At 52.1% G+C, this 18,739-nt stretch overlaps 1 protein-coding gene across 13 annotated transcripts in view; it reads right to left on the reverse strand.

Annotated features, from left to right (window-relative positions):
- Nucleotides 1–438: 438 nt before the first annotated feature.
- Nucleotides 439–18,739, reverse strand: part of WDR72 (WD repeat domain 72) — a 31,048-nt gene continuing 12,747 nt past the window's right edge. For 4 of the 13 annotated variants that reach the window (XM_042476070.1, XM_042476068.1, XM_042476073.1 and 1 more), the window contains 7 exons: nucleotides 17,937–18,132; nucleotides 16,392–16,633; nucleotides 13,678–14,504; nucleotides 12,801–12,886; nucleotides 11,862–12,021; nucleotides 2,291–2,410; nucleotides 441–1,408 (listed from right to left, as the gene is read on the reverse strand). In XM_042476070.1, coding sequence (XP_042332004.1) covers nucleotides 1,066–1,408; nucleotides 2,291–2,410; nucleotides 11,862–12,021; nucleotides 12,801–12,886; nucleotides 13,678–14,504; nucleotides 16,392–16,633; nucleotides 17,937–18,132 — 1,974 coding nt within the window. In that variant the 3' untranslated portion in view covers nucleotides 441–1,065. Of the gene's footprint in view, nucleotides 1,409–2,290; nucleotides 2,411–11,861; nucleotides 12,022–12,250; nucleotides 12,334–12,800; nucleotides 12,887–13,677; nucleotides 14,505–16,391; nucleotides 16,634–17,936; nucleotides 18,133–18,739 lie in introns of all 13 variants that reach the window. The other 9 variants (XM_042476079.1, XM_042476078.1, XM_042476071.1 and 6 more) reach the window with 6 other exon arrangements.

The following is an 18,739-nucleotide window of genomic DNA, read 5'->3' on the forward strand; positions in this document are numbered from 1 at the left end:
CACACATGCTCTAGGAATGTGCTATGTGCTTTTTAACTTGTATGGAAGAAAGGAGGGATATAAATTAAACAAACCAGCAAAGTCCCCACAAACCCTCTCCCTAGACCAGGGGTAGGCAACCTTTTTGAGCCAGGGGCCGGGTTGCTGTCCCTCAGACAACTGGGGGGCCCAAGCCAAAAAAATAAATAATTAAATAATTTTTAAAAAATTAATTAAATAAATAAACCGGGACAAATGTAGGACAACATTCTCAAAAATTCTCTTAAAAAAGTGGAGGACACGCAAAAAAAATTGCTGATTTTTTAAAAAATGTTAATATAAATGCATGTTTCTGAGGCGTCTATAGACAATTGCCCCCCTTGCCCATGTGCGCGAGAGGCCAAAGGCCCCGGCGGTCCCAAGGCCTCGCCAGGCCGCATCCGGCCCGTGGGCCGCAGGTTGCCTACCCCTGCCCTAGATACTCCCTCCTGGGGGCCACTACCCTCTGGCCAAACTGTCCCACCAGAACCAAAAAATGGCCAGGAGGGCCAACTAGCCATTGGCAGTTGCACAGGAGGTAAATTGGGATTTCCAGTTAGTCACAGATGTTTAATTTAATTACAATTAACGAATTCCTGTTTGCCCTGAAGGGAAATTGGCTTTCTTTGCCAGAGAGGTGTTTAGTGAAGAGCATTCAAATTCATGACCTAGACCTCGATTAACAGGCTGCCCATTAAGAATGCATGAGTAGCTTTAAAGACTACATTTAGCTCCTTTTAATCACTTGTAATGTCTTAAAGAAGGCCATCAAATGGTGAAATCCTGTAAATTAAGATTCCCAGTTTTCCCAGACCTGGGGCTGGGGTGGGCATCAGGAGTCTGCTCCTTTGGGAGGTGCCCAAAAGACCCCCCCTCCACAGCTGCCCCTGCCCTCCAGCCCCGCTGCCCCAGTCCAAGGTAGTCTTCCATCATGGCAAGGGACCCCAGGGAGGAGTGAAGGCTTCTGAGGGACCTTCCAAACTGTTATGATTCCATGACTCTATAAAACCCGACAGCAGCATATTGCCATCATGCATGGAGGCAGAATCAAAGTGGGAAGGGTCTCCTCTCTCTCTCTCTTTCCATTCGCACTGCCAGGACCCTCAGCTGACCACTGGCAGAGGGCTTTGGCAACCAGGGCAGATCTGTGGTTCCAGTCCTCTTCTTGTGTCTTTTTATTGCAGGGCATTTCTTCCTTAGGGTCTGAGGTCTTTGGTCCACTGAGGCAAGGAAGGGAAGCAGAAGGGAAAATGCTTGGCAAGCGCTGCTGTGGAAGAAGGGCCTGAGGAGGGCTGGCCAGAGAGGGCCAAAGCCTCCTTTTCCCAGGCAGGAATCTAGCACACTTTGCAGGAACACACCTTGGCTATCCAGGGCAGAGGCTTCTTCTCCTCTGTGAGAGAAAGAGCCAAAAAGAGAGAGGTGGGTTTGGCCTTTCTGAACATTTTGACACTTTAAAAAAGCAAACCCTTTCTGTCTTTCTCTCTTTCACCCAAAGATGAGCAAAATTATTTGTCAGAATGAAGCCAAAGGCATACTTTATGGCATTGTGACCCAAAAGGAGCCTTGATTGCTCCCTCCCTCCCAGAGGCCATCAATGCTGTCTTGCTCACTTTCTCTCTCTCAGGGCCAGTGGGGGTCTTTGGGAGGGTCTCACCCTCCCCTTCCTGCTAACAGGCAGCCCAGGGTCAGGGGAGGGCAGGTGGCACAAGGCTTGCTTTGAGGTGGGGGGCTCCCTTGCCCTCCAGGTGAAGGTGAGAGTGGGCAACCGCCAGGGAGGCCTATGCCTTCTTCACACTTCTTCACACTCGTCTCCCACTGAAGCCTTTCCACACAGATCAATAGGAGGGGAGGGGGGCAGAAGGAGGTTGCCATGGCAACAGAGCCACATCTCCCCTGGAGGGTGGCTCTGGAGGCTTCCCGCTTCGGAGACAAGGCTCTTGAAGCACAGGAAGGGAGGTTGCCCAGGCAGAGCTGTAGGGCCCTTGGCTGCAAATATGGGCCCAGCACCTGTGTGCCACTTCTTCCTGCCACACACTGCCCTCTGCACCTCTCAGACCTTGCACTGCCCTTTCATCCTCCCCTTGGTTACTGGGCTGGGCCTTTCCTCCCATCCTGCCACCTTCACAGCCAAGGAAAGGAGGGAGGAAGGAGGAGGTCAAGCTTCAGCTTCTGGTCTTCTTTGGAGGTGACTGGGGCTTGACCCATCTAGGAAGGAGAGGGGTCTACAGTGACAACAAGTGTGTGCCCCGCAGGACAGGTGATCATCTCTCACCTGGGTAATTCGAATCCTCCAAGCTGCCCCGCTGGGCAGCTGCTGGCACCTCTTCTGCCTCTAGGAAGCCAGCAGAGATCAGGATGCCCCTGCCCTTGCCCTTGTCCATGGCACTGGACCCTGAAGAGGAAGAGGAGGGAAAGGGGGAAAGGTACAGCATTAGCAAACACCTCAAATGGTCCCTGCAGTCATGCACACACAAGCACACCTGTTCTGATCCTCCTCGTTACAAACATATTATGTGCTATTGCAACTTTTTGCAATCATTTGCTTCAATCTGCTGAATTTTGCTCCAAAACCACTGAATACTGAGCTGGTTATAAATTCTCTACAATAATGCCACACACACGCACACACTGTAGTCCTCCGCCCTCTCTTCACTGAGTTCCTGAAGCTCTGACATTGCTAAATCAAGAAGGAGGGCTGGAGTGGGGCCTCTGGATCCTCTCAGGCTTTCCTTTCCCATCCACTGAGGTTCCCCAAAGGCTGCCTGGCATTCTTTTCCTCCTCCCTTGGTGTTCCTTTGCTTGCAGGGGATGAAGCGCCCCTTCTCCAAGCCTTTCCCCAGCCCCTTGCACTCCAAAAGTCCCAAGGCACCCCTTCTCTTCTTCCTGCAGCATATTTATGAAATGGGGGAAAGACGCCCACAGAGAGCCTTTCCCGGGGGCAGATGTGGGGCCACGGAAGGCGGCTCTTCTTTGGGGGAAGAAACCTGGACATTGGGTCTGAGACTCCAGAGGGATGCTGAGCGGACTTTTGTGCTTCTGGGGCCAAACCAGAACTGGGCAGCAGAGATGGTGGTGATGGTGAAGGTAGGGCTCAAAGGGAGGATGCCCACACCTACACATGTGCCATGTCTTCTCTTCCATGCTGGCACCACCACCAGCATCACCACCAGCACCACCATCCATCCCTGGCAGAGCGACAGCTGAGCACTCCTTTGGAAAGAGGGGAGTGGGTAAACCTAGCCTAGGCTGGTGGGAGCAAAGGGGATAAATGTAATTGCAAATTAGAAATTACAGTATGTATCACTCCGAGCTATAATCTAATTTAGGCTGTGTAAGAAGTTCAGCAGGACTAATTTTGAGCAGCTCCAAATCTAATTCTTCAAAAGCATTCTCATGCTGATGGTTGGGAGGAAAGCATTACTGGAGTCCTGAGGAACGGCATCCATTTTGCCTCGCTCTGCAAGTATCTAAGCTTGAAAAGTTACTTCTAAAAATATCTAGCTAAGACAAGCCCCCCAACCTTTCATAAATGGAAACCAGGACACAGCGTGGTCAAGATGGTAAAAGGTATTAATGGGAAAGAACAGATGAGTGAGGCAGTTTTCTTTGGGCAGTCTGCTTTTGCCAGCACCCTTCCTCCTCTCTTGCCCCAATGACCGAGTTCATTGAAGGCAAACTCCCTTTGAAGCAGCTGAAGTAACCCAGAACAAAAGGGGCAAGTGGCAAGGAAACAAAGTACAGGGCATTTGAAAAGCAGCTGAAAGAGTGGGAGTACAGAGGATCGACCAGGACTGTCCCTGCCAAATTACAACTCTGTCCCTTCCCATAGCTAATTCCTGCATATTTTCCAAATTTTAAAAAAGATACTCTTTACTTCCTTATTCTTCAGAACTGCCAAAACTGTGTAACCTTGTTGCTCTTTAAGCAGCCACCTGGTCATTGCTGCTTCAGTTTCATTGCAAATACTGTAGGGGCTTTTGACAAGTAACTTGTTTTTGGTCACAAGCGACTTCCAAACTCCAGCAAATGTTTCCATCTGAACCTGGCTTTCAGGTGCTTCATGATTTCTTAGGAATATGTTTCTTGTGACCTTCCAGTACTACAGGAAGCCGCTGAAGCAAACACAAAGGCCAGCCAGCTGGACCCCTCCGCCCTGACTTTCCAAGCAAACTTCTCAGTTGGCAGCCCTGGATTTCAGGGGGAGGTAGGTGGCAATGTGCATCGTCTCTTCATCAGTCCCTCCAGGTAATGCCTCTCAGAGAGCATGCGATGACTCTATTTGAGGCAAAGGCAGAAGATGGGACGGGGGCTGAACAGTCAGGCCTGCTGCCACATCCAGCCCCTTCTTCTGTGAAAACTCAGGCAGCCATTTCTGACACTCATGTCTGCAAACACTGGCTAGATCTGAATTAACTGGTGTGTACAGAAGAGAGTCTGTGTCCTCAGCAGCGCCAGAGCATCTTGTTATTCGCTCTTGCTAAGTGTTCCCAAATACTGAATGTCCATAGGAAGAAGCCAGGCCTGAATCACAACCTCCATGCCAAGGGGTTGCTGTGATGGCCACTGTATCAGAGAAAATGGCCACAAGAACATTTTGTATTGCCACAAGATGGAGAGGCACGCCCTCGTCCTCTGGGTCCAGGCTCATGCCGGGTGCTGTTGCTGAGAGACAAGGGGGCATTTGTGTCCAGGAGAAGGGCCAGGCAGGGCTCTTGTGTCTCCTTGGCCCCGATCCTGGTCTCTCTGACTGCAGAGCAGTAGCAGACCCAGCCAAAAGGGGCTGCCCAAACGCCTCCCTTCTGGTGTGCCACGTGGGCAAGTGGGAAGCTGGCTGCCCTCTGGCCACTTTGATGGCCCCGGGGGCCATGCTGGCTACCTCCTCCTTTGTCCTTGGCCTCTGCTCCTGACCACTGGCCCTCTCAGCCTGCCAGCCATTTAGCCCAGCTGACTGCAGGATCAAAAGGCAACCTTAGGAGGCTCAGTGCTCTCTCTTTCTCTCTGTTTGTGTTTGTATCTGCACATAAAGTGTGAGGCTGGAAGCTGATGAGAAGTTCACAAGCAAGGGAAGGTGGCCTGGGTGGCAAGACAGGACCTCCTGACCTCGGGCCTCTAAAGTCCAGCCAGCGATGGTGGCCCAAAGGGCTCCTGACCGGCCCGGGGGGGGGGAGGTTGGGAAACATTTCCATTGCCACCCGGTTCCTAAGAGGAGACCTGCCTCCTTGGCATTGCTCTTTGGGGGATTAAATGTCAGGCTGTCAACATCTTCATTACAATTTTTTAGAGCAAATTAAGGAATTAATTTCAAGATACCCATAAATTGGGACTCTGGAGCAGATACAGCACCATATGGTGCTGGAAAAGAGCTCTTTGGGGAGGCAGGAGAGGGGCTGCCAGCACTGACCCCCAGTGGGGCTGCCTCTCCTCCCCACCTCCAGCTGCCTGGCCATGTGGCCACACAGGGGCAAAAGGCCGCTTCACAGAAGCCGGAGGAGGCTCTCCCTCCTATGCCAAGCTATGCCATTCACAGAGCCCAACAGCACATGTGGCCCCTCTTGTCCAGAGACCCCAGGTGCCACATCCACGTCAGGCATAAGGCCAGACTCAGCCAGACCAAAAGCACCAGAGAGGCCTTCCCTCCTTCCCTCCACCAGAGTGAACCAAGAGGTTCTCACACCTGTCATGCTATGGGGACTATCACTAACCCTGGTGCCCCCCCCCCCAAAGGGACTGGAGGAAGCCAGGCAGGAGAAGGGCCATCTGTTGGCCACCAGTCAGAACAGTCATTCGGGCAGCTTCTCATACAGAGGCTACATGGGCTAAGAGGCGGAGGTACTCTGGTACCTCTCCTATGGGCCTCCTTTTGGGGCCCCTTTTCCTGGGGAATGCAGGTTGCTGGGTCCCAAGGGATCTGCCTTGGCATGATGCAATTACATTGGGGCTCTTCTTAGTGGGGGCAGGCCCACACATTCCCCTAAACACCTGCAAGCTGCATCCCAAGGTCTCCCCCAAAGCCTCACCTTCAGAATCCTTGCAGGGCAAGCTAAGTTGAGCAATGTGGCTGGCATCCCTCAGCTTCCTGACTGAGCGGGGATCTGAACTCAGGCGTCCCAGTCCAGATCTGAGGCAAGGCCCCTGTTCTGCCCAACAAATGCCAGAGCGAACTAGCCCTGGCACAAGGATGGGCGCTTCTGTGGCTAAGGGCTGGAGGCAGCAGACGCTGGCAAGAAACCTGAGGGATTAAGGCTGCTGGGTGAGTCTCCTTCATTGCCATCATCTCTACCAAACAGCTGTGATCTCCCCCTTCTTAAAGCCCCAGCACTATGAGGGGCTTCTGTGGCTCTCAATCCAATTAAAAGAAACTGACTAGAAAGAAGGGTCCAATCAACTTAATTTTTTTAAAAACGAAAAGCAGTGTAATTGCAGCTTACGCAACAACCTAATCAGCCTTAAAATCAAAGGCCACCTTCCTGCTTCTGAAAGCACCCAGTAAGCTGGCTTGCAATATGGCAGCTGCGGGGAGGGGGTCACCTCCATTTGGGGTCACTGTGGTCCTCTACTAATAGTTAAGCCTTAATAAAAGTATAAGTATGATATTTAACAACAAAGGAGATGAGGCTCCTTTGGAATTCCCTCCCTTCAGAGGTCAAGATGGCCCTGTCCTTGCTCAACTTCTGTCAGGGAGAAGAGCCATCAGGCTTTTAAAACTAGCACTTTTAATGGTGTTCGGTGCTGTTCTTATTGTCTTTAAATGAATTTTAATATTTTAAATGTATTAATTCCATAAACATTAAAAGCTCAAATGCCCATTTTAAAACATTAAGAGATCAACTCTACTTCCCTCATTATCACATCTCGGATGGATGGATTTATTTTTTCCAGTGGAGGATAAGAGCCCTCTTTGACCCAAGGAGAAAGAGGACTAGTAAAGAGCTCTTCCGCAGCTGCCCCTGGCTCCCTCTGGCCCCTTCTGCCCCAGTCCCCCCAAAGAGGGACTGAGACCCCCATCACCAGCACCTGGCACAGCCAGACCCAGACCTGGGCAATGGGTGTGTGGTAGAAGACCCAGGGCAGAAGGCCTGCCCCACAACCTCCCTTGACTGGGACACTGGGCTCCTGTTAATGCAGCCCAGGATTGCTCTAGCTTTATGGCTACTACTGTCTTTTTTGGCCACTGTGTTTAGCTCAAGGTCTGTCTCCTGCCCTATATGAGCACATTTTGTTTTCTTGCCCAAATGAAGTCCCTTCCTTACCTTTATCCCTGCTGAGGTCCACTGGATTAGTTTGGGCCCAGCTGCCCCTTCTGCTGAGGCAGTGGACACACACAAAACTGGCTTGGGATGATAACTGCCTACTCCATCCCTTGTTCAGTCCATGCAGATCCATGGACCCCCCTCCCCTCCCCTCCCCATCAGCCCTAACCTCATGCTTCAGTCTGTAGCCAAAGGCATCCCTTGGGTCTCTCCTAGGAAAAAAGGTCCTGGATGGAGATTCCCTTCCTGGACTCATCTCTCTGGGTTTATGTCTGTGTCTTCCAGTCACCAGTCAACTCATGGCAACTCCACAGGGTTTTCTTAGTCGAGGAGGACTCCAGGATGGTTTTGCCAGCTTCTTCCTCTGAAATAGAGCCTCCAGCATCTGGTCTTCCCTGGTGGTCTCCCATCCAAGGACTAACTAGGACTGACCCTGCTTAACTTCCAAGACCAGGGGGGATCTGGTCCTTTTAGGGTGTTTAATGTACAGAACTAACAAATGGGTCTCATTACTATGAGCTGCCCCTCCTTCCACATTTCTTATCTCTCCCCTGTGGCTGAGGGCGTTTCTATCCCCAGGACTCCCTTGGCTCCTTCCCCCACCCATCTGCAAGGATGAAAGCAAAGCCATTTGTGGGCAGCTGTGCGCAGACCCCTGCAGCCTCTCCCTCGACCCTGACCTCCAGTGGGCTCTGGAGGAGACCCTCGACCCATCCCCCCTACTTTTCTGGCTGGAGGGGAGTTGCACCCCAACCCACAACTGTGCCAGGGGCCTCCCCCTCTTCATCTGAGTTCCAGGAGAGGGTTAGAGAAGAAAACTACCTGTTTGGTTCAGGCAGTCGGAGGTTGGCGAGAGAGAGGCCTTTGGAGGTCCAGGAGAGGAAGAGGAAGGGGAGGCGAGGTGAGCGGCCCTTGGAGCAAAGCAGACCTCTGGGTGTCCCTTGTGCCTCCTCAGTGCAGAGGAACAAGAAAGGAATCATCATCATCACCATCACCACCACTACTGCCTCCTCGTGTTTTTCTGTGCAAAAGGGGTTGGCGGAGGGTCCCTTTGGGTCTGAAGAGCTGAACCCGTTTCCAGAGCCCTGCCACTCAAATCCTCTCCTTTGACTAGCGTGCCTCACCTGGCAGCACCCTGGCTCCTCTGGCACAGCTGGGCCACAAAAAGGAAAGCAGTGGGTAGCCACAAAAGACCTCTGGCTCTGAACCTTTTTTCTTTCTAAAGCAACCTGTGCCTCCTACATTGACACTTAAATTACACATCTTTAGGCTCGGTGAGCTTTGAACAGTCACCTCACAGAATCTTACCCTTTCTAGTGCTTTGGAACAGCATGGCACCTGTACAATTGGATTTTGTTTTAAAATACACAACAAATCTGATTTCTGTTGCATTAAGGAGTTCTCTGGCAAAATATATGAAGGAAATGCACAGCAATTCTAGGGAGTGTTCCGCTTTGTCTCCTTCAGTCGTTGACCACAGATATTAGAGAATATTGGATCATGGCTCACTTTTAAGTGGATGGCTATGAGAAGATGCAGCAGCCCAGTTAAACCACAGGTTGGATGGTAAAACGCAAAATTAAGTTGTGCTGCTCCTTTACAGGAAAGGGCTGTAACTTGAAGCAAGGGCCTAATGGTTCACACTGATGTGCCTCCCACAGAAGAGAGAGGGGTCTTGCTGGCAGGGTCTTGGGTCCCAAACCGGACTATGGGGCACCCAGCACCTCCTCCATCCCTGATGGCCACAGAGAAGAAAGAAGCCCTTCTTGCCTGGCTGAAGCCCCAGAAGACAGAAGGCATTGCTCTTGGGTCTGTGGGGTAATGGCAGCGATGAAAAAGGTGCACTCCCAAAACCCAGAGGACTAGGTCTCTCTCCTCCAGGCATTTGAGGATCAAAAGAGGCATTATGAGAAATGAGTTTTCTTCTCTCCCACAATGGGACTTCCTCAGAGCAATACCAATCAGGCCTTATCAATCAAGCTTACAAATTAAGCTAGCAGGAATGGCCAGCAAATGACCAGTCACAAATCAAGACACTCTAAACACAAGGGAGGATGATCAGATACTATGAATAACGGATATATTTGGCCACTTTGGGAAGCGGTTCTTCAAAAAGCATGATAAATGGCAGGGGGTTGGACTGGATGGCCCTTGCGGTCTCTTCCAACTCTATGATGCTATGATTCTATGATCTTCTTTTGTGACTTGTGCTGGGTGAACTAGACACCTTTCTGGAGCCAAAGTCAAAAACTGTGAGCAAATGGCCAGACTGGCAGCTAGCAGCAGAAGAGTGACAGGGCAGGAGAGGGTGGGTAAAGGCCCTGGACTGCATTAGGCTGGCTCTGGCTCCACAACTACTGCTGTTTGCATACCCTCATCATGAATGCAAACCATTTCTCTCCAGGAGAACACCTAAGTCTGCCTGGGAGATGCTATGAGGGCGGCCTCCATGAGGATGCAAACACTAGCACTAAGGACTGATGCTCTCTTCCCAGGACTTGGGAGCAAAAGAACAGGAGGAAGATGGAGCCAGCTTAGTTCCAGCTGCTCCAGAGGCTACAACAAAGACGGCAAGAAAGGAGAGGAAAGACTTACTGAGACTAAGAGCCCGTTGACAATGGAACGGACAGCTTTGGAGGTTGGTGGATTCTCCTTCTTCAGAGCTCTTTAAACAGAGGTTGGATGACTATCTCTTGGCATACTCTGAGGGTGCGTCCTGCATGGCAGGGATTGGACTATATGGCCCTTGTGGTCCCTTCCAACCTATGATTCCATAGTTCGACTTTCTTTCACCCCAATCTTTCCTTCCAGAAAAAGGAAGAAGATGGGAAAACTCAGCAGTTGGCAGAGGGTACCTCTCCAAACCCAGGCAGTGCCAGCACCAGCAGTGATGGGGAGGACACCTCGCCCATGGAGACCCTGCTGCAAAAGCCCCTTGCCCAGTTCCTCCCTCACCACCAGAGGGATCTGAGCACCCTTAGGCTTCCTTAGAGTAGGCCTCCTTCAAAGCAACCAAGACCTGCTCCCAAATGCCTTGTTTGCAGCCTGAACTCCCTGCAAGGTCAGATGCCCTCCTTCCAAACAAACCTGGGTAGAACAGAGGAAGGCCTAAACACCCTGAAGGCACCAGATCCCACCTGCTCTGAGAAGCTCAGCAGGGTCAAAGCTGAGCCACCAAAGAATAGCAGGGACTGTAGGCAATATTTCAGAGGAAGTAAAGGGCAAACCACCTGGGATATTCCTTGCTTAAGAAAACCCAAGAAGATTCATGGGGTCATCATGAAGTCTATGTGTGACTTGAAAGCACAAAGAGAGAAAGCATGAGCTGAGGAGAAACCATTTGAAATGCAGGGTTGGGGGGCAGTTAAAACATAGCATAACCCCAGTCCCCCATACAGAAAGGGCCAGCGAGAGAAGGGGCTTTGGTACTGGCGTGTGATTATGAACATCCCTCCAAAAGACAGTTGGTTTTCTTTATGGCTTTTTAAAAAATGGACCTTCCTTAGATTCCTGGAATGTTTGTCCTAGTCACAAATTTTCATGACAGATATCCACAGCATGAGATTATAAATTAGCTATCACTGAGAAGGCTCACTAATAAGATTGAATATAAACTTGGGGTCACTTAATTTTAAAGCTCAGCTAATGGGCTAAAGAAAATTGGATATCACCTTGTAACATAAATTCAGATGCGGACTCTCCATCCCATGAGCAAAAGCATTAAAAGTTATACAGTAGAGACTGGGTCTGTTGTAAAAAGAAACGATCCAACTGTAAAACTTATTTCCATGGTGTGGATCCAAATCATAAAGACTCCACATTTTGTATTATGAAGTTACAACAGGAGAACAGCGAGCGCTTAATAGCTGCCTGATCTCATTGATAAAAGATAAATCTGAGAATGTTGCCTCGTTTCCATAGAATTTGTAGCTGCCTAATGTTGGCCATAAAAAGGACACATCTCAGTTGCTTCTGGGGGGTTTCAAAGGTGGCACTGACACCCAGAAGCACTTGCAAATGTACACTTCTCTCCGTACCTTAAATACAGAGATTACCAGCAGCTGGAATGGGAGCAAACAGGGGAGGCAAACAGGACCCCTGCTTCCTGATGGCATCTATGAAGTAGATCTTTCAACTGCACAAGTGAATATGCTTCAAGGGCATATAGATGAAGACAGCCTTGGACTGTGGCACAGATGCTTTGCTCATCATGATACCAAAGCAATTCTTCAGCTACAAAACCAAAATTTGGCTACCTTGGGATTTTAGGTTCCCTCAGCATGAAGGCATCAGCTCTGGACAAAGGCAAGGGAAGAAGAGATAGTAATGGCGATTCTTCTTCAGGGACAAAAGGTGAGGTGTGTTCTTTTTGGGTAAACAGGGAATGAGGAGGGGTTGTTAGTAAGCAATAAACTACCATAGACATGCATTACTAGAAGGTCTCAGCATGCGAAGTTGCTATATCCCAACACTTCCCCACCTGACTCTTTGGCTCCTCTCTTTTAGATGAACCACTGGAAGGAGGGAGGGAGGGAGGTCTCCTGCTGACCCCTCCCCACTTACCTACCCCCAGGCCAAGAGCCTTGCACTCACCCAGCACAGGAGGGCTCTTCCTTCTCTCTGGCTGGCCATGGCCAGACACTTCCCTGGCAGTGGTGCCCATTTGCCCATGGCCGTTGGCCAGCGACTTCCGCCGGCTCCTCATGCCCCACTGGACCTCTGCCAGTAGAGCCGCTTGCATGGCCTCTGCCACCTGCAACAGAAGCAGATCCAGGTGAGCGGGGGCAAGAGGTGCCAGCCTTTCTTGTAGGGGGGGCAAGGGAGGGAGAGGACAGGCATGCTCAACGAAGGAAGGACAGGTGGAGGGGGAGAGGAAGGTGGGAGAGCAGCCAGGCAGTGGGGCAACCCACTCATGATGACAGGGGCAAACGCGTGTATGCATGCCCCTCCCCACTTTGCTGTATGCCTGAAGCGTGACTTACCTCTACGGACTGGTCTCGCCAGGAAGAAATTAGTCTGACAAGGGAACTGTCCTCCAGACCACCAACCGGGACCCCAAATGCACCTCAAAGCCAATGAGACAGCGTTCGTCAGAGTGCCAGGACCAAATGCCCCCCCCCCGGCAGGCAGAGACCCTTGCCTTAATGGCTTCGCCAGGGAGGTGCCACCCGCTCTCTCCTCGACAGCAGCAGGGAAACCCCCTAACACCAGCCCCAGTGTCTATGGTACCCCACTCTGGAGTTCACCAGAGGAAGCCATTTAAGTAGGAAAATAAGGTAAAAGAAATGCTGGGAAAAGCTGGAAGGAGGTGCTTGGCTTGGAGAGGCTAGGAGGGGTGGTGGGATGTCAGAGGCAGGGAGGAGATCCAGGGGCCTATAAGGGTGCCAAGGCCCAAAGACCCCGAAGACCCTGTGGAGACCCCCAGGCTGAGAATGAACGTTTGCATATGGACTCTGCTTCCCTGCTTCACTTCCCAAAGGAAGTGAAGCAGGCAATGCTGGGGAGGATCCAGCCTTCTCCCCAGATACTCACATTTGGCAGGCTCCTGTTGAAGACTGGGGACCCCAGTAGAAGGGGCAGGACGCCATTTGGGGCGGGAAGGCTCTGGTTTCTGTGGACTGAAGGGAAAACCATCACTGCCTGGCCAGGAAATCTTGGCAGCCTGGCAAAAAAATGGGTGCTCATGGCTGGGTGGCAGTGGACAGATAATGTCGGTCACTGGTGGATGGGGGGTGGGGAGGACAGCCTCCTCCCCCATGTTTTTCAGGCCCCCTACAACCTCCTGGCATCCCCCCCCCAGCCCCACTACCTTGGTCCCCAGGTGGTCCCCAAGGCTGGGACAGAGGCAGCCATAACTGCTGGGCTCAACCGCAGAGCAAGGTGCCTTCAGTGGGATTGCAGCCATGGAGGCCTCTCCAGTACAGCATCCCCTTGCCTGGGGGCCAGTCAATTATGCTACCATGGCCACTGCCCCCCACCACTATGATCCAGCCCTCAAATGGCCCTGAAGGCAAGCACCAAGGGACCAGCCAAGGAAAGTCCTTTCCCAAGAGGGCTGTCAGCACATTCACAAGCTGTGCCCACATTGCCTCCATTTGGCCCTCGGAGTCCCAGCCCAATGGGGGCTAGGATGGTAGTGCAATCTTCCAAAAGGAGCCTGGCAAGAATGAAGCCATTTGCTGTCAAAAGCTTTGTGGATGGAGTTGCTTCACAGAGGGACCTGGGAAGGACCACCACCAACTTAGTTGAGATTTAAAATGCTCTCGGTGGGATGAAAAGTGGGCAGAACACACAAAATGGCATTCAAGGGTGGTCAATGTGAAGTCCTGCTGTCAGAAATATGGGGAAATGAATAGGAACAGGTGCACTGCCTTTATTTGGTGCAAAGCATGAAGGTGGACGTTCTTACCCAATATTTTCTTGAGGCATCCTCAGAATCCTCTGGACTAAACATATCCTGCTCAGCAAATAAACCAGAGTTGGGGATCTTTCAGAGCTGCTCTTGGTGCTTCTGCTGCTCTGTCTGGCTTGTTGTTCTTGAGTGATGCTCATATACTTATCACACAAGTCCAGCACTTTGCTGGAAAACAAGTTCCTCCCTTCAGGTTTCACCGTCCAGGGAAGAACCGCCTTCCTCTTTCCTGGCAGTGCCAGAGAGAGATGGCTGTCTCTCGAAATCTGTCCAAGGGAGACTGGGGAGAGAAGCCTCCAGATGTCTAGGCACCGCATGCAGAGCTCGTCCTGCTCCCCGTCCATTCCCCAGGGCAAGAGGCACGACAGGAGCAGCTTGCCCACCTCTGTGGCCACTGGCACATTGCTCTTTCCAGAGGACTGCCGCTTCGCCTTCTTTGAGCTCTTGGGCTTCTTGTGCCTTTTGATGCCGCTCCCGCTTTGGTCCAGGGGCCGAGTCATGGGGGCAGCGCCAGCATGGCTCTCCCCAAAGGCCTGTGCATCCCCAGCCTCCCTGGCCGGCCCACCTGGTGGGAAGAGGGACCTGGAGGTCCGGTTCCTCCTTAGCACCAGCGTCCTCTTCTCTGTTGCAGAGCTTTTAGCTCTCTTTAGATCCCCATAGCTGTGGAAGGAGTTGGAGGACCTCAGGTTGTTGAGCGGAGGGGATCGCAGCCACTCTGCCAGTTTCTCCAGATCAAACAGAAGGATGTGGAAGTTTGCCTTCTCCCATTTCGTCTTCACTGGTAGGATGGTAAACGGCCTTTGGCCAGGGCAGGTGGAGGGTTGCTGAAAGAGAAAAGGTAAGAGGAACATTACCACTGTCCTGACTAAAGGGATGCATGGTGGCAAGCAACATGATAAGTTCTAGATCTTCAGTGAAAAAGCAAATGTCCAAAGCAGTTGCAAATAGTACTTAGAACAGAGCAATGCATATACCAAGGGGCAGGAAGTGAAAGTCCTGTTACGCAGGGGCATCACTAGTGAGATGCAGGGTGACATTCAAAGAGAGCTGAACAGCCGGTGAGGTGCCTCTGCCATCCATCAGCTGTGGCCCCTGGTGTGGGTGGGATGGTGCCTCTGCATGGCAGCCCCTTCCAGTGGGGTTGCTGGCCAGGAGGGAAGACGGTCCCTTTCTTACTCAGCCAGCAGCCATGCCAGACCCAAAAGGAGCTGCTGGGTGGCCGCTGCATCACAGCAGAAGCATCAGGGAAAGGAGAGGAGGAATCTTGCCTTTCCCTGCAGACTGAAGCAAAAGCAAACAGCTGCAGCCTCTTCTGGCTTATCTTTTCTTTCACATCAACAACCTTTGCCATCTTGACCACACTCTGGTGTTGCTTGGCCACACCTGTCCTGGCTTCCATCTGAGAAATGCATGTCTCCGTGATCTGCACTCCAAGGCCAGCCTGGCCTGCATCCTCCTCTTTGGCTGCTCTTGCTGAATGCTGGCCACCTCCAGGAGAGCCAGACCCCGTTTCAGTCCCATGGGGCAGGCCGCATGATCCTTTCTTCCTGCTTCTGCCAGCCCTCTCATGAGGATGCCCAACCGGAGCTCAAAGAAGACAGCCTCCAGAAGACACAGTAGCCAGACTGGGGGGGGCAGGGGGCCTGACTGGAGCACTGGAGGCCTTCCGCAGTGTCTCCAGGCAGCCTTGGGGAGAGGGAAGCAAGAGCAAATCCCTCTGCACTGTCTCTGTGAGCTGAATGTCCCATGGGCAGCAGCACAAATTGGAGGTAAATAGCAACCAGGCACTCACAGCCCCATGCCACAGGAAGGAGAGCCAGGAGCTCAGCTGGCAGTGTCATGACAAAAATCTGTCCAAGCCAATGGTGAAGGTCATGCTGGGAGCAGAACAGCCCTCCTCACCAGCACCATCACTGCTTCCATTACCAGGAGCAGAACCTTGTTTCACTCCAAGTGCAGAGCCCCCTCCCCCTCACCACCTGATTCCTCTGGGCAGCTGCTGCGACTGGAGTGGGGGGCAGCAAAGGAGGGTGCCCCATCTCCAGCTCAGGTGCCCCATCTGTTGCACTCCCACTCTGCCTCCATCCTTGGTTCCCATTGTTACCCCAGAGGAGGAGGGAGAGCACCCTACGCCCAACTCCATGCCCCCCTCCTCGCTCCAAGCGCTTTGGGAAGACACACAAGGAGAGAAGGTCAAGAGGCTCCACTGACCTTTTCCAGGCAGCCTCCCCCTGACCGCTGCAGTATCTCCACCAAACAGATGGGTGCATTGGCTGGCAGGAGAGGGCCCAAGCAGGTCAAGATAAATGAGAGAGAGGACCTTTCACCTTCCAGCTGATTTGCAGGCTTTGCAAAAGAGCAAACATTGGGGAATGGAAGGGACTGTGGGGTCCACAGCCCAGCTGAGCTACTTGTTTTTGATTTCAGAGGCAGGCAGGTGTTTCCTCCAGTGCTTTGCTTTCTGAATAAAGAAGATCCCTGAACTTTCAAGGGGCTTTCAGGCTGCTTTCCCTGCTATGCTCTCAGGACAATCTACATGGCTTTGCTTGTGTGCGGGTGCATGTGTTCTAAAGTATGCATACTGCACACACACACGCATACACACAGACACACACCCCTTCTGCAATGGGGCTCTTCACAAATAGAAATGCAAATAAAATGGTTCCTCTCCGAATTCTTTTCCCCCAAGCTGACCCTTCCTGTCCACTCACCCAGAGACAAGAGGACTTTGCTTGCGAAGGAAGGCCACTGGAGGAAGTGGGGGATCCAAGTTTACAGGAGCCGGAATAGAAGGAGGTGAAGCAGGAGGCTGGTATGCCCCCAAAGTGCTGGTCACAACCGTCTTCTTCAAACACCCGGAGCAAGGGGTCAGCCATGGTGGCAATGGCCGACTCTTCGCAGGAAGCCAGGATCGCCTTGGCCATCTCACCGCTCTCATGGCGCTCCAGAACTCCTAGGGCACAAGAGGGGCAGGAAGGGTCTGAGCCTGAGGTGGTGAAGCAGATGCGGCACACGGTGCACTGAAGAGCAGCACCACACCGGTCATGCCTGCAAGGCCTGTGATCAGCCTCCTCCAATCCCAGGGCCAAACTCTGCCATTCTGGGACAGAAGACCAGAAAGAGACCAAGCATGTGCATACAAGCGTAAATGGGCTTCCTATCAAAAAAGGGGAAGATGCACAGCCCCCTACCCCGATCATGCACACTCACACACACACACACTTGCCTTTGCACAGGCATCTCTTCTGCAGCCCAGAAAAGAAAAATCCAGGCTGTGGACTGACCTCTGGTCAGCAGCCTGGCGCCTGTGCAGAGCCTGGCAGATTGGCCCAGGGCACCTGCTGGAGTGCAAGGGCACATGCGCAGCGTGCCCAGCGGGGAGGAGTGCCCAGTGAGGCTTGTGGGTGTCCCTTGGCCTCCTCCTTTTCCCACCTGACTCCATTCCATCCACTGAAATTTCCCCAACCTTTCTAGGATCCTCTCCTCCACTTGCGTTGGAAGGCTGCCCTCTAGTGTTCCCGGTGCCAAAGAGAAGGAGGAGACTGGACAACGAGGAGGAGGCTTCTAAACAAGGATTTCTCTGTCTCCCTAACTTACTTCCCCTTGACATGTCTTTACCTGGAGCCCGTGACGGAGCCCTCCTTCTTCCTGTTGGCTTTGCCTGCAGTTACTCTCGCCTCGGAGGGACACCAGGAGTGTTGCCAGTCGAGCCCAACCCAACACCACTGTAGCCAATGACAGGATTTCCCACAGAATCCAAGGATCCTAGCGTTGGAGGGGGCCCCTAAGGACCATGTCTCCCAACGCCTGCTATGCAGGAATCTACATCCAAAGCACTCTGGAGAGATGGCTGTGATCCAGCCTCTGTGGAAAGCCCCTCTCCCCAAATCAAAGCGACCAGGGAAAGAAGCCATAAGCTGGCAGAGCTCTCAGGGAGAATGCAAGGGTCCCATAATGGCTCCCTAAATGAAAGCCAGCTTTTCCATCGGGGTAAAGTTTGTTAATTCGGTGAGCAGGGGTGGGGTGGGCATATTTCCAGCTCCTACAAGGTCATCCATTTGGCTACTAAAAATAGGGTGAGAATTCCCTTTGTTCCGGACCAGGTCCAGAGCACTGGAAAAAGCAGCCAGAACCTGCCTTCAAGCTCCTTGGATAAAAGTCAGGGTCTGCCTCTTGAAGCGCCGCTACAGAACCAAAAAAGAAGGGAATCCAGGCGGGTGCGCCCAGCATTGGCAGGAGAGGTGCTTTTGGGTTACCTGTCTCAATATCCCAAATATAAATGGAGCCGTTTTCACAGCCAACAACCAGGAGGTTTTCCACAGGGTGCCACCGCAGTGTCTTCACTGGGAAGAGATGTTTCCTGGCCTCCAAGAGGCACCTCCGGGCCTGGATATGCAGAAGCACCACGGAGTGGTCGCCACACAGGCAGCAGACAAGCCGGTGGCTCTTAAACTGCAAAGAAAGGCCAGGAAAACAATTCTGGAAGGGTTTAAAAATTACAACAATGCTGCACTGCTCAATGTCAGGTTAGTGGCAAAGGGAACATGCCTAAGCAAAATAATTGGGAGATCCAAGTGATTTGCATTGAGTATGGAAATTCAATCTTCTCGCAGAGCGTCTCAAGGCAGTGAAAATGTGTCTTCCACCTCCACATTGAAGACAAGGCCATTGCTGCACAAAGCCTCTCTCTCTCTCTCTCTCTCACTCACACACACACACACACACACACACAGACCTTCTCACAATCTGGGGAGTCTGGGGACAGGGGCATTGCAATTCTCTGAGTAGATGGCCTACCATTTGGGCAGTTTATCTCCCACCTTAAACAGAGACCAGAAGCAGAAGCAAATGGTGGCAGAGCTCTCTCTTGCAGCTGCTCCATTGGGAAAGTGTTGGGAAGCGCTTCTCAACCAAGCATTCCCTTTAAACCCCTTCACACAACTGCTGTTAGAGGAAGGGGGCTTAGGCAGTTAGGGTTGCTGGCGCACCTCCATCTTTGGCATCCTGGAACTTTCCCCATTGGCCCTGTCACCCATTGTGGAGGTGCATTTCCTAAGGA

This window comes from Sceloporus undulatus, chromosome 6, assembly GCF_019175285.1.
Source record: "Sceloporus undulatus isolate JIND9_A2432 ecotype Alabama chromosome 6, SceUnd_v1.1, whole genome shotgun sequence".
In the NCBI taxonomy this organism is placed as follows: Eukaryota; Metazoa; Chordata; class Lepidosauria; order Squamata; family Phrynosomatidae; genus Sceloporus; species Sceloporus undulatus.